Raw genomic sequence first — 15,463 nt, forward strand, 5'->3', positions numbered from 1 at the left:
TATCCATTGGATTTACCAATTATTGTTCTCAGACTTATGTGTAGAAGATGGTATTTTGGGTTTCCTTTGAGCAACAAACCCGAGAGATCAGAGATGCAGGGATTGGCTTGTAAGAAGTGTTCATGTGCTGCCAATGGGGTCATTTGTGTGAATTTGTGCTGTCAAATGTTAGCTGCTCTGTTTCACCTGCTTAGTTAGTGTGTAGGCATACCATGCTCAGGATGAAGTATATTAATATTTTGGAATTAAATACAGGATTCAAGGATAATGTTTTGGTGGGAGGAAGCAGTTAGTTTAGTAATACTGGGCATATAGTGGTGTATTTTATATTTCTGAATCAGGTATGCTCAGCACCCTTTAGGTGTACATTTTATTGCAGGGATTTTGCTGATTCTGGTGAGATTTCTTTGAGTGGAGCTCAATATTGCTTAGTGGTTTTGTGTATTGTTTCTAGAGTCACACATGACAACCAGGGCTGTGCAGTTAGGAAGGGAAGCTTTTTTAGAATGTATTTCTTCTTCATCTGGTGATCAGATGGCTCTTCCAAAAAATACAGCCTGTGTCCTTAGAGGATTGCCCTTGGTTGAAGACTCTTATTTAGGCACTAAGCCCAAGCCCTGGGCACACTGATTCCTGTCTGAGGGACACTTCACAGCTGCCTTGCTGGGGATTAGGGCTGCCGATGTGAGGCTCCATGTGTTGGTCTGTGCAGCAGGGAAAAGCTCTTTGACTCCTGTGGTTTAAATCAAATCAGATTCAAGTCAGCTCATCCATTTATTAACAACACATGATTAACCTGCAGACTGCAGAGCTGTTCACAACTGACTCAAATCTCCTTCCCAGATGCTCACCTACCCTCCCAGAAAACATGAGGGACAAGGCCATGGCCCTGGTTTTGGGGCAGGAGATCCCCTGCTTGCATGTGGCTGCTGTAGGACATGTGGATGCTCCAGCTTCATGGGTGCTCCAGCCCCACAGAATCCCCACAGCCACACTCGTGCTGGGGTGCAGGTTCTCCTGGGTTGTAGCCCCTGCTGACATGCCCTCTGATGCCTTCTGATGGATGTGGGCTACTGGGGGCTTCCAGGGGGGGAGGATGGGCCACCAGGACCAGGCAGCAGTGTCTGAGGTGGTTTGGCTGCTGCTGTTTTTCACCCCAGGGTTCCTCTCCATCTTCTTGGATGTCAGGAGGATGAGGTCAGTTGCTTTTCAGTGGTGCCCAGCAAATAGGACAAGAATTAGTGGGTTGAAGCTGGAACATGGGAAGCTCCACCTCAGCATGAGGAGACTTCTTGCCTGTGAGGGAGCCCTGGCCTAGGCTGCCCAGAGAGGTTGTGGAGTCTCCTTCTCTGGAGCCTTTCCAAACCCACCTGGATGTGTTCCTGTGTGGCCTGCCCTGGGTGACCCTGCTCTGGCAGGGGGTGTTGGACTGGATGATCTCTAGAGGTCCCTTCCAACGCCTGACATTCCATGATTCTATGACCACAAGTTCTCATGCTGCTTTTATACTTCTTTACCACGTGACTCCTCCATTTCTCAGAAGGTTTTGGTAATCTGATTAGAGTTTAATCTGGTCATTTTAAGCAAATTCCTCGTTAACCCTCTGGTAAGTGTTACCAGCTTTTAGGCAAACACCCCTCAGAACAGGTAGTTTTGTGTTGTCTTCACAACCAGCAGTGCACTCATGTTCTCATGGCTGCAGCTGTTGTGTTTGTCCAGCCTGTTACCACAGAGTGCTCTGTGGACTCCCTCACACTGAGGAGTGTTTGTAGATCACAGCTTTGATCCTTGAAGTTAAGGAACTGATTTCAGCATAAAAATATTTCAGAAATTATATAAGAGCAGGGCAAAATGTCCTGATTATTTGAATTAGTAAGAAAGTCCAAATTCTCTGCTTAGTAACAATTCCACCAGGTAAAAACAGCATAGAGTTGGGACAGTTCTTTTAAAACTCTTTTTCAAGGTAGCCTGTGGAAAAAAGTGCATATTGTGGAGTCATCTTGGTGTCTAAAATCTGAAAGGAAAAATCTACTACTAAAGGGAAGGTTGCAGCAGGTAAGGATGAAATTGTCTAAGCCTTGAAATATTCATAGTCCAGTGCTCTGGCCTTGGGTCTTCCTCTTAGTCCACATTCAGAGGTTGAGGCCATGCCTGTGTGGGCTGCTGGTGAGCAGACCAGCACAGTACTGGGGGGACTGGCTTGTACTGGGTGGAAGCAGGCAGTTGCAGCCTGGAGAAAAACCTGTTCTTCACGTGAGAAAGGGTTCAAGGATGGTTTCACAGGAAGATGGGAATGTCTCAGCAAGAGTTCTTTTACCTGTAGTAAAGAAGTCCATTCTGTCCAAGTGGTGATAGTTACACTGGGAGGGGAAGGCTTTGGAACACTGTCCCCAGGTGCATGTGGGCACTGCTGTCCTCTGTGGGGCCCTGGCAATGGCCCAGGAGGAGATGTGAGTGCTGGGAGAGCCATGGTGTGGTGGGCAGGGCTGAGGCAGGGGCAGGGAAGGCAACAGGATGGCTGCATGGCAGCTGACAACAGAAGTCCTTTCAATAGAACCTGAAGCTGACACAAAGTCCTGGTGATTCCTGGGTCTCATTTTCTTGTGGGTGTTTGATTTATGACCAATGGCAGCAGTGGCTGTTCAAGCCTGTGCCAGAAGCTTTGTCCATCCTCAGCACTGGGTCCCAGGCAGTCTGTGCTTTCCACATGGGAGGGTTCTTGTTAGTCTGTAATTGTTTTGCTGCTTCCATGTGGATATTTACTCTTTTGTTATGATAATGCTCCACTATTTTATGTTTCATATTTATTTCATTTTTTTCCTCCGTACTTGTTATCCCTAAAAAGTCATCAGGGCATGGCATTAATTCCCCCAGCTCAATGTACACAGCTCCCCTGTTGAACCTGCCAGTTCTGGGATCTACATTTGAAAGACCCATCAGTTCTCTCTAGAGCATGGTGATAGAGAAGAGCCAGTCATTGCTTTTTTCCACTCACAAGCCCCTTTTCCTCCCCATCAACAAACCTCCTTCTTCCCATTCAGCAACTTTCTGGGATTTCCTGTGTCTGCAGCAGTTAGGAGAAGGGTTTTGTTGAACTTGAGACATGAAGTGTGATTTATTTTTTGGTTCATGGTGATTTATCTGAGTAAAGAATTCTTTATAAACTACCAGGTAGGCTGATCTTGGGATATTAAACTTTTTGTTTTGAAACATTTACATTTAATATAAAGCAGAGGCAATTTTAACTCAGAAATGTATTGGTTATTGTTGTTTATTAGAAGGAAGCCTTGGTCCATTCTTCTGAAAGTTACTGACTTGTTTTATTCCATGCTGTATGAAGATAGATTTTCACAGCCTCTCCATGTATGGCTAGTTGATAGGCTTGAATGGATTAAATTATCCCCATCTTTTTGTTCTCTTTTAGTTGTTTTTTTTCCTAAGCAACCCTTTTAGTAATATTTATGCATTATCCCTTTTTATTTTTTATTCTAGGAGGACTTGTTGGTATTGAGGAAAACAGTGAAATCCTTCCTGGCTGTCTGCCAGCAATGTCTGTCAAACGTCAACACTCCAGTCAAGGAGCAGGTAAAGGAAATGTCTCTGTGAATATTAAAAGTGGAGTAAAATTCAGAGAGGACATTGTACCAAACTTGATGTAAAATCATCTGTGCTTTCCACAAAAACTGAACAAGCACTCCATGAGGAGAGCTGCATTCAAAGCCCCTTCCAAGCACAGCTCATGTCACATTCAGCTTTGACAGAACATAACAACAAGAGTTACCAGGATCCTTAGGCTCATGTTCAGCTGTCAGAACTTCAGGCATCTAACTCCAACACCAAAAATAAAACCCTCTTCCTTTTGACACTGAATTAATCGGTGGAAATAGGCACTTTCATAGGGTGAGTGAGATCTCAAGTAGGTTGAAGCTTTCTCTGTGTTTTTCTGAATATTTTTCCCCTTGTTACTGACTAACAGGGAATGTAGAGTGATTGCTGCCATGCCAAATGCCTGAAGCTAGACAGGAAAAATCGAAGCCTCAAGGATATTTTATTCTTTCCTTATCCTAATACTTCAGTTAAGTGTAGTGGTGAATATTAATTATTGCATCTCTCTTCCCATTGTGGCTAATGGGAGAAAATTGAGGCTTTCAGCAGTACAGCTCATGTTCCTGTATATTTCCTAGCAGAAAAAAAGAAAAGTTACTTTTACAGAAATACTCTAAATAACATGAAGAATGTGTTATTTATAATGTGTCCTCTCACATTATGCCAAAATTCTCACTTGGCAAATAGTTGTCTCCTTGAGAAATCAGAGTGAGATACCTAGTGACACGGTGTCTTCATTTTATATAAATATCAAGATCATAGAATCATTATCATAAGATCTGGACCTTTCTTTTTTTTTGGATTCTCATCAATTTAATCACTGTACCTTAGTTTGCTGTGCTTCCCTGCTTGGTTGGCTGAATGAACACTTGGGTGCACACATCCCTCTGTGGACACAGATGCCACAAGTAGATATGTGAAACATGACTACATAGTAAGCTATCAGATGGGTTTTTCTATGGTTCAGTGTAGTTACCCAGTTCTTTGTTTTAGATTTTTGGCAAGTCCCACATGCATGGAATAGGAAGCTTCTGCTGTGTGCATTTGGAAATTTAAATAAAAGAAAGGAAATCAAAGAGCTTGTTGAAATAACTCTCAGTCTCCACAAAAACAATAGCTGGTTTGTTTGCTGAGATTTTGGGGAATGTATGCTGATTTGTACCAAGTCTGTTGGCATCTTTTAGTTGTCTGCAAACTGCATTTCTGTCAGACCTTCTGAGGCATTGCAAAGACTGGAACTAATTGTCCTGTGTTTTGTGATATGGTTTCTTAAAGGACTAAGTTGCAGGCTTTTTTCAGATATTTCTGCTTGGCGTTTGCTCTGCATTGTCCAAGTGGATAAATTTAAATGTTAAAGGCTCAGAGATGTTGCTAGTTCATACATTTTCAAAAGATGCTGAGGTGTCATTGTCTTCCAGCAGCCTTAACTTCAGTAATTGTTTTTTAATACTCTGAATTGTTACACTTGGCACATTTATTAATATTGTATAATGTGTAAATATCATCTAGCTTCCTGAAAATAGCACCCATTCTGGCATCAGCTAGCACTAATGTCTCTTTTGCAGCAACAAATGGTAAATAACCCTTCCATTACTGCAGTGTTTTTGCTCTTGAGGTCCATTAACAAGGTTTTATTCTCTGCTTATGCATGGACATTATTTTTTTTTTTCATTGGTGAGTTAAACTTTTTCTTAGAAGCTGCTTTGCAGATCAGAATTCTGTGGGCACTTTCCAACCTCAGGTTGGCAAAGCCACTGCCAGCCAGGCCTAGAGACAGCAAGAGTCTGACTCAGAGCACGTTGGACTGCAGAGTCCTGAGGTCCCTTTCAGCTAATACTTCCATGATCTTTGTCATTTTCTTCCTTAAAAGGAAGTTGTATGAGTGCAGGACTGTTCCTTACTCCTTTTGTTTTATAGGAATTTTTGGAGAATTCTGTGTAAATGACAGTGTTCTCCATACCATATGTGCTTGTTAATCTATCCATTCTTTCCAGAGAAGATGAATTTACATATCAAAGATGGAAAGAAAATATTAAGTATTTATAGAAACAGAAGTCAACTTTTCAACTTTTCCTAGTCTGGTTGAATGAAATAAATTGCCTGTGACTAGATGTATCTACAGTATATAGGTACCTGTATCTGAGTCCATTGCAGTCCTTAGATTGGACAGAAATTAGCACTTGCAGTGCATAATTCATCTGCTCTATTTTAGAGGGCTGCATTAGAACAAAATTAAAGGCCCATTGAGTATCAAAGGAGTTTAAATCATGAGACATCATTGCTGAAATGAATCACAGTGTTTGGATCCAGTGGAAAAACACCTCAAATACTGTCATCTGTCTCCAAAGTCTAGGCAGAACATGGTTTAGAGTGATTTGTATTTGGTTCCTGCTTAGCTATAGCTTGTTCAGATTTTGCAGCCTACTTCAAGAAAGAAGTGAGCTGCTCTGGCATGCAGCATTGACAAAGATGCCATCTTGGAGGTTTGTAAAGTAGGTTGCTCTCACACTCTGCTTTTCCTTAGGCTGGATTCAAACCTGGTTTTAAACACACATTTAACTACCTTTCTGTTCAGCTGTTTGTGGAGGGGTAATATAGGGTGAATCAAAGCCTGAGCTGGATTTCCTGACTCTGTCAGAGCTCTTCTGCAACCTCCCTTTAGTGGAAAAAGTCTTTGGGTTCCCATCTCCTTGGGGCTAGGGCTGCCCCTGCCTGGGGTGAGGCTCTGTGGGAGGAGGGACAGCACAGCCACACATTGAGCCTTCTTCTCTAGCTCAGTTTTCAGAAACTGAGGTTAAAGACAGAGAAACCAAGCTGATTAAAAGCACTTTCTGAAAGGTGCTCAAGTGTTGGAAGCTGGCTGGGACACTCCATCCTAGACCAGTGTTAGGCTGGTGCCATGGGAGTGCAAATAAGCCCTTGAAAGAAATTAAGTTTTTGATAGTTGCCTCTTTCTCTCTTCTCAGATAATGAGGGCATAAAAATAATGAGCATAAAGACTCTGCCCTGGTCAGCTTTTATCTGAAATTGAATGCTGTGCAGACTTGCTTGATCCTTTTTGCAGTGATTTGTTGATAACATTCTGAAAGGATTTCTTTGCTTTCTGCTGCTCCTGTGTATTCTGGGGATCTGCCAGTGACTCACCTTGGATTTTCCCTCATAATTTTATCCATTTTTTTGCTTGTTCAGCTTTTCTGACTGTTTATCAAAAGAAGTGGTTTTCTTAACCACAAACTGGCTTATAGTCCTTGGGTTAGAGGTGGATTTAGAGTTCTTGTCATAGAGAAGAAATGTAAGTTCAGTGTGGATCGTCCTGCACAAGGAAGAGGCAGTCAACAAAGTTCCTTCCACAGGAATCAAGGGCATATTCTTCATAGCACACAAACAGCTACAGCCCAATATAAAGGAAGACATGTAATAATAGCAGGGGAAATGAGCTAAATAGAATTTTAATGTTGAGTTGCTGCATTGATTTTCTTTTACCTTTCAGGCTTTCATGCTGCTCTGTGATCTCTTGATGATTTTTAGTCATCAGTTGATGACTGGAGGTCGAGAAGGTCTTCAGCCTTTGGTGTTTAATCCAGACTCAGGTCTGCAGTCAGAACTACTCAGTTTTGTGATGGACCATGTCTTTATTGACCAAGATGATGAAAACCAGAGCATGGGTATGTTTAGCATTCATGTTTTTCTACTTCACTTTTTTTTTTCCCCCCTGTAACACACAGAAGAAATAAGAAAATGGAATTTTGAGATCAGTTTGCACAAATACTTTCGAAAACTATTCCTTCTTTATTTCTGAGAGGTGTGAATATGAAATATTCCATGCAACTTGTGTTAAAGAAGAAACAGTAGAGACAACATTTCCTTTGTAGAAAGGGATGTTTTAGGAAGTGGCCTCTAAGCTGCTATCAATCTGGGCAAAATTATTCTTCCTTTACTGGTTTATATTTTTCTTAGCATTTATTTCCAAAACACTGCAGTCTTAGTTCAGCAGCAGACTTCATCTGATACAGTTTCAAGGGATGAAGTATGATGGAATGGTAAACAGAAATCTCTTAAACTTATTAAGTAGAGTTGCAGGGTCCTGAAGGCAACACTTACCAGCCAAGCTCTACGCACAGAAGGCCTTCAGGAACTCTGCTGTTATTGAACAAACATCCCTTCTGCTCCTCCCCACAAAACAAACTGGGCTCAGCACATGAGTGGTTTGGTTGGAGACCAGGGCAGTACCTGGGCAGTCTTGGGCTTTCTTCCTCTTTCCTGAGCACCTGCCCCTGGCCACCCCTAGAGAGGACCGAGTTGGAGGTGGATCCATCTCCACCTCCTGCGAGGGAAACTGGAGATTTTTGGCTTTTCACTGCTGAGTGGCAGATTTGTCAGCTAGGTCTGGTTTTAAATAACTGTGCTGCTGGTGTGTTTATACATAAACACCTACATGCAGGAGCAGAGGTTCCCAACTCCTGAATTCTAAGCAGCTTCAGAAGAGCTGGTTTCCCAGTGAGTCAAACTGAGTGGAAGGGCTGCTGGGGGCATGGGGCACTGCTCTCCCTGGCATATTTTCTGTATTTCCATTGCACCCAATGTTACCTCTATGTTAGCATGACACAGAGGGGCCATATTTGAACTGTCAAGACAGCAATATATAGAACTGAGGTCTCAGAGAATGTGTTCTTGCTCTGAAAGTGCTTTGAGTTTTCTGGCTCCCTTCCTTCTCAGTAGGGAGCACCTTTACTGAGCACCTCTGGGAAGAAGACATTATGATACACACCTTCACCAGAAATTACAGTTATCACGCCTTGTGACTTCAGTCTTCAGAAGAACAACACATCAAGAATCTTAGGAGGGCACTGTCTCAGTTTTTGTTGTTCTTTAGCAAAATGGTCATTCTGTAGCATCCTGGACTGGGAAAAGAGCAAAAAGATGGATGAAGATCTTTGTATTTAATCTCCATTCCCTGATGCTACCCTGAATCCAGGAAGTCAGTCTGATCATTTACAACATTTGCTATTCAGAACACATCAGGAATGATGAAAAGAATTCAAGGGCAGAGGTGGGGAGTGTGCTAGTGTGCTAACAGGCTTCAGTGCCATGGGTTAAAGCATCTCAGGATTCAGACGTGCATGTGTGTCTCAACCAGCTCCACTGCTCCCAAGAAGAACCAGATACCACAGAATATTCACTTCCATCACAACTGCTATAGCTGATTTAATTTTGTTTTATAAATTCTGGAGGATGCTTTCATCATATATTGTTTTTAACATTTTATGTGTATCATCTCATTTGCATTCACAGAGTGAAGTCTACGTGGGGACTCAATACTTATGACTTTGCCATTCAGTGTTAAGGTTTCTTACAACTGCAGTTTGCTTCCTGTTATTGATGCTTAAAAGCCATCAACTTTGTATCTGAAATCTGAGTAGATTTGAATAGAATGCAGTAGAAGTATTGCTGATCCTAATTTTCCTTACGTGAAAAATTTTTAGCTTAGGCATGTTAATGCAGCATGACCAAATGTCCTGTGCTTCAGAAGTTAAGCAAAAAACCATTCATCTGTGGCCTTCCACAGGGTAGAGAAAATAAGCTCTTCAGTTCCACGTGGGTTATGTTCAAGTGCCCCCTCAGGACCATCCTTGGCTGATGGTATGTTGTGTTCCTGAACCTTCCTGAAAGCCCTAAAATAGGCAGGACTTCAGAATTAACACCTTTCATTTTAGCTTCTCCTGCAATAATCCCAGCTTGGTTTCAAATAATTGATTTTTTCTAAAAGCTACTCCTCAATAGACAGTATGTTCTTGTTGATACTTTTCAGAGGGAGATGAAGAAGATGAAGCAAACAAAATAGAAGCTTTACATAAGAGAAGAAACCTTTTGGCTGCCTTTAGCAAGCTGATCATTTATGACATCGTGGACATGCACGCAGCTGCAGATATCTTCAAACACTATATGAAGGTACAGCTCCCTGTACTCTCTTCTTCCAAACTAGACATGGACTGTAGTGTGCAGGCCCTTTCTTCCCTGAGCACTTGTGGAAGCTTTTTCAGCCTTACCTGATTTTTCAAAAATAATTTTCCTTTCTAATTTACACTTGCCACTTAGAAGGAGGAAGGTCTGTGTAGCTGGAGAGCCTTATGAAAGACAGCACCAAACATTGATCCTGCAAGGTGATGGGTATTTCCAGAGAGGCTCCTCTCTACACAGACTTTTTTATCCTGCTCCCCAAATTCACTCTTAGAATCCACAATATCAGTTATCTGTTCACTGACCCTGTTACACCTCTGGGTCTGGCTTAGGGTTTTTTTTCCAGAGCAGGACTTTCAAACTGAAGCTGTCACAGTCCAGCTTAGTTTCCTACCTGCCTTGCTTGGTCTTATGTCCCCACACCTGTCCTTCTCTTGGAAGCAGGGCAGAGGGAGAAAAATCAAATTTGTATTAGAATACAAGGATCTTTGTACCAAAGAAGGCAGGAGCAATATGTTAGAGTGAATGGAAAGAAGTTTTTGCAAAATCAGAGATGTTAACAAGGCTGAAAGAATACTATTTGGGGAAAAAATGTTTATATTTTCAGCCTGGAAGTTTTAATGATTATCCAGGTTTTTCCACCCAAATGGTCATTCTTCTAACCCAAAGAAAATCACCTCATACTGCCTGAGTTCTCCCTCGGCATTTTGGCTCTCCTGGCCATCCCAGTGTTGTATATGGAGCTGTGAGCCCTGTTCCCAACTACTTGTGGAAGGGTGTATGGACTCAATGTCATCTTGTTTCTTAGAATTTGCAGCAATGGGTCAATTTCATCAAATATTTAGTTTGGAGTCAGAAATACTCTTTTGTTTGGTTTTCAACATATTTGTTAGAAAAGGTAACAAAAATACAAAAGCTCCTTACCTCATCACAGGGTGCAGGCTACTGATCACTTTGAAAGTTGGTATTGAAACATCACCTCCCACTCACCAAAAAAACCTGGATCTGAGACTGGGGTTTTTTGGCAACTGCTGCCTTTTCAAAATGAGAATTACAAGTAATCATTCCGTCAGGAAAACTGTAAAAAATTGTGTAAGAGGTTCAATTTCAAGAGGGATTTTCCACCTTTTTTTTCTAGTACTACAATGACTATGGTGATATCATTAAGGAAACCCTGAGCAAAACAAGGCAAATTGATAAAATCCAGTGTGCAAAGACACTCATTCTCAGTTTGCAACAGGTAAGAATATTGATTTTTGTTAAAAATGCCTCACAAGATGGGATTTTCTCTGGTGCTCTTTACAGTGAAGTGAAAACACTTTACTTCAGTTAAGAGATTATCTTGCTCCTCAATTCAGGCTGTCACTATTCATTTGTCTCAGTGATCTCTCTCCTTAACCCCCACACTGACAAAGTTTTGGTCAGATTAAAGTGGAAGGAAGGGAGATGAGAGCCTTGAAGGCATTTTGGTCCAAGCTGATTCATAGCATTTGCTTACTGGCGCCTTGTGAACAAGAAGAATTAGGATGAATTTTTCTTCTTATAAAAAACTGGAAGTAATGCATCTTCTTTGCTTTTCCTCTAAATACTGATTGATTTTTCAATGTTCAAGCTGATTAGTTTAAATCTTCCAGTATTGTTAAACATTTTTTTTTCCTGAAAAATGGGCTTTACATCTACTATAAATTAATGACCTGATTGTGCCAGAAGCATGAACTGTGTGCTCCACTAAGTACCATTTGGCTCTGGAATTACCAGCTATATTCATTACACAGAGAAATTACTTCTGTAAATCAAATGTTTTCAAATCAGCTGGGCTTCCCAAAATTGACTCTAGAATACTAAAGGTTTTTCTGTAGCAGTCTGGAAGCTGAGAGATAATCTGAGCAAACTTGAGAAAAGCAGCTGTAGAGTTCAGCAAGTGTCAAAGCAATTCCTATTTCTAGAGCTTGGAGAGAGGACACAGCCAGGTGCCAGAGATCAATCAGCCAAATAGCATTTCATGACAAGAAAATTGATTAGACAAGCTATTGTCAAGTGCCTAAGAGATAGGTAACAGCCAGTGTGAATTTCTCAAGGAGAAATCATGGCAAATCAAGTTGCTTCCATTAATTATAGGGTACCAGAGCTTGTGGATAGCAGAGAAACAGGAGACTTAATGTACCTTGGTTCAGTGCTGTCACTGACACTGTCTCCCTTCATACTGTCATGAACAAGGTAGGAGAGTGTGGTCTAGATGGCAATAGCAGGAGGAGCTCTAGAACTTACTGGAAAAGTTGGGGGAGTTCATGAGTGTACAGAAAGGGCTTTATCAAGCAGGTTGGAAGGCATTTACCCAGTGATTCAGGTATTCATTGAATCTTGAATGATGGAACAGCAATTTTGCTTCCCAAATTCAAAGATGCTGCTGTGATGGGTGCTGCAGGTTATTTTAGAAAACAGCATGAGAATGCAGAAGCATTGTGATGAGCTGGGAGAATAACAGCAGCAGTTCAGTGAAGGTAAGTGGAAAATTCTGGGTGAGAGTTACTGCCTGGAGAGGTGCAGGATGGGACACAGCTGGCAAGGAGCAGTTAACCAGGAGAAAGTTTGGGAGCTGAAGTGGGTGAGAGATTGAACATCAGAGAATTCTGTTACTGCTCTTCCAAGAAGGTGACTGTGATGGCCACTCTCAGCAGGTGAACACAAAAGTCCTTTTCTCCAGAAAAGCGTTTTTTAGCTCACAGATTTTAACACTTGGATCCTTTCTCTAGCTGTTCAATGAGCTTGTTCAGGAGCAAGGTCCCAATCTGGACAGGACATCTGCCCACGTCAGTGGGATTAAGGAGCTGGCTCGTCGGTTTGCTCTCACTTTTGGCTTGGATCAGATCAAGACAAGAGAGGCTGTGGCCACACTACACAAGTGAGTGGTGGTAAATAAATAAGATTTTTACATTCCTTCAGATTCAAAGCTTGCATTCAGCATACCTTTGCTAAAGGTGCATGAGCTTAAAAGGTCCTGCAATAATTATATTGTTTTTCTAGTCTAGAAAAATGAGGGGTGCACATGAATTTCTGTAAGAAAGGAAATAAAATTAGCTGCTACCTACTTACTTGTTGGCATTTATAGGAATGGCCATGCTTATCTCAGGTAAAGCTGCTGGTGTTACACTTACTGGTGTGGCCTGTATCTAACAATTGCTAGTTCTTTGATCACACCATTGTGGATTCTGTAGGCACCAGGGCTTTTACAGAAAGACATTAATTAAAATACTAAAACTAGTTTGCAATTTTAAAATTATTTTTAAGGGGATTGATTACTTTATGTAACTGCTGTGTAGGAACATGTAGAAAGGTGCTGCTAAATTAAAATTCTGATTTTCTCATGCCATTAAAAAAGCATAAAATATTGTAAAGAATAATAAACAATATAGAGGTGTTGTATAAAGAACTGTTTTCTTTAATCTCAAATGATTAAGCAAGTGTGAAGTTTGTATAGATATACTGGTAAGTAAATCCTCTTACCTGAGTCTTGATCCAGAAGTTGTATCTTTTCATATCTTAGATATTATTTTTACTGCAACTTCTGCTTCATGCAGAAACAAGAGGGAGCCAGTTGGCTCTTCCTGCCAGGGCAGTGGCTCTCAGCACCTTCCAAGTGCCTTTCTACCACGTCACTGGCAATGTGTTGTCTTTTGAGAGAGAATCCTCACAAATCCACAGAGAACATTTGATTCCTCTTTTTCCAAAAGCAAATGTTTGCTAGGAATGAAAAACAAAACAAAAGTTATAATGGGATTTAAATATATAAAGGATTTCATCACAGTTGAGATTTTGGGCAGCATTTTTAAAACTTTATTACAAGTGTCTGAACATATTAATATTTTTTTACTGTAGAGATGGCATAGAGTTTGCCTTCAAATATCAGAATCAAAAAGGACAAGACTACCCACCTCCAAACCTTGCTTTCCTTGAAGTGCTCAGTGAATTTTCTTCTAAACTTTTGCGACAGGACAAAAAGACTGTGTAAGTAATGCTCCATTTTCTTCTATGGGTCTTGCTGGGCTCTGCTGATCACTATCATCTGTGTTTAAGCTCTCTGCTTTGCAATTTTCACTACCTGGCAGGGGTGAGAGGCAGTCCCAGTGAGCTATTTCACATCCATAGTTATTTATCAGTTTATATTTTCAAGTAATATAAACAAATGAGCAAAAGAGATTCAGATCCACTGACAAGGGGAGTTTGAGACACCTCACTAAACAGAGTTCCTCAAAATTTCCCATGGGGCACTGAAAATAAAATCTTTTTTTTTTCAAGGCTAGAAGAAAAAACAAATTAAATGTTGGCAGTGCAGGGAATTTGCTGGCCTGCATATACTGCAGTAACAGCCGTGGCTGTTGGATATCTACGCAAAATGTAAAGATACATTTGTTTATTTTAATGTATTGAGTTAAACTGGAAACTTTGTCAAGACTTCCCTTACTGGCTAGAGCAAGAGCCTGAGGCAGGACAGTGGTGGTGGGAGGACAGAGCAGGGTGACAGGGCTGGAAAGCTGAAACAAGCAGCCTGAATTTGACCTGGTGGGTAATTACTGCAGATGAAATGCTGGAAATTAAATGAATCAGTGGTATGGTTATAAAGAACTGCATAAAGAGGGAAAAAATGTTGTTTTATAACCCATGTTTGAACAGACTGTCAAGAGGGACCACAAATATCAACAGCCTTGGCGAAGAGAAAAGTGCATTATTAAGGACAAGTTCCTAATCATCAGCAGCACTGTGGAGATAACTTTCTACACCCTTAATCTGTTACGTAGCAAATGGTCAGGATTTGGCCACAGTGCAGAGATAGTAAGGGCAAAAGGGATGAGGACTCCAGTGAAAAATCAGCCAAGCACCATGTGCCCAGTGTGGAACTGCATTCTGTGAATAACTTAACAATTCTAAAAATGCAGTAGCCAGATCTTGGGTGATTTATGGGTATAAATATCTTTCCCATTGGTTTTCTGACCACAAGGACTGTAAGACATATGTATCTACTGTAATTACCTACACTGACTGGAGTTTTTCTGTGACTTTTCTGTTAGGGTTAACAATTAGGAATATTATAGTGAGAAGAAATGCATCGTGGTTAACTTTGTATCATTTTAAGTTATACACACTTGAACCAATTTAATTTTTTTACTGTATCAATACTTTGTACTTCAGCCAACACAGCACAAGAAATAGTTAAACTTGAGAACTGGATGATCCACATGGGGTAAATAGGATTTTATGACTGTCTTCCTAGCTCAACTCTAGATTCTCCTGCTGCTGTTAGCTTAAGTGCCATTGGCCTGGTTCCTGTTAGCTTTAGTCTTTGCTTATCTTTCCTCTACAGCCAGCATCCCTTCCACCAGTTTCTCTGGTGTCTAAAGTTTGAAGCCACATCATTCAGTACACTTCACCTGACAGCTGGTTTGGTCTTTTGCATGAAATCCAGTTCTTGGGGAGATCTTGTTCCTTCACCTTCTGTGTTGCCATTTAACCTTTTTTGCTCCAAGGTTCTCCTCCTCCTCAGTGCCCACATACCCAGTCACCACCTTCTGTCACTGCACTGTGAAGGTTGCTGGGGTGGAATCCCTTTTTTCTGATTTTGTCTGTCATTTATTGCATCTGTATCTGAGCTAGTTAATTGAATGGGAAGATCAGTGGGAAGAAATAGGTCCTTTAGGGCAGGTTTTATCTGATCTGTGCTAAATTACTGCTTCAAGATGAGTTCAGGCATGCCGGGATCTCACGGCCTGTGGTGACTGTCAAAAGAGACAAGGTAACCTGCTTGAATGTGAATATTTCTTTTGGTGCTACCTCCCTGCCTTCCCCTGAGAGCCCTGGGGTGCCTGCAGCCCTTCAGCTGCTGCACTGCCCCAGCCTGGGCTCT

The 15,463-nt window shown here is 41.3% G+C and overlaps 1 protein-coding gene across 1 annotated transcript in view; it reads left to right on the forward strand.

The window, feature by feature from the left end:
- STAG1 (stromal antigen 1) overlaps positions 1 to 15,463 on the forward strand; it is a 160,399-nt gene that overhangs the window by 134,136 nt on the left and 10,800 nt on the right. The window contains exons 24-29 of the mRNA XM_030456265.1: positions 3,493 to 3,585; positions 7,097 to 7,271; positions 9,416 to 9,555; positions 10,703 to 10,804; positions 12,318 to 12,466; positions 13,441 to 13,569. Coding sequence (XP_030312125.1) covers positions 3,493 to 3,585; positions 7,097 to 7,271; positions 9,416 to 9,555; positions 10,703 to 10,804; positions 12,318 to 12,466; positions 13,441 to 13,569 — 788 coding nt within the window. The remainder of the gene's footprint in view (positions 1 to 3,492; positions 3,586 to 7,096; positions 7,272 to 9,415; positions 9,556 to 10,702; positions 10,805 to 12,317; positions 12,467 to 13,440; positions 13,570 to 15,463) is intronic.

Source organism: Calypte anna, chromosome 9 (assembly GCF_003957555.1).
Source record: "Calypte anna isolate BGI_N300 chromosome 9, bCalAnn1_v1.p, whole genome shotgun sequence".
NCBI classification, from domain to species: domain Eukaryota; kingdom Metazoa; phylum Chordata; class Aves; order Apodiformes; family Trochilidae; genus Calypte; species Calypte anna.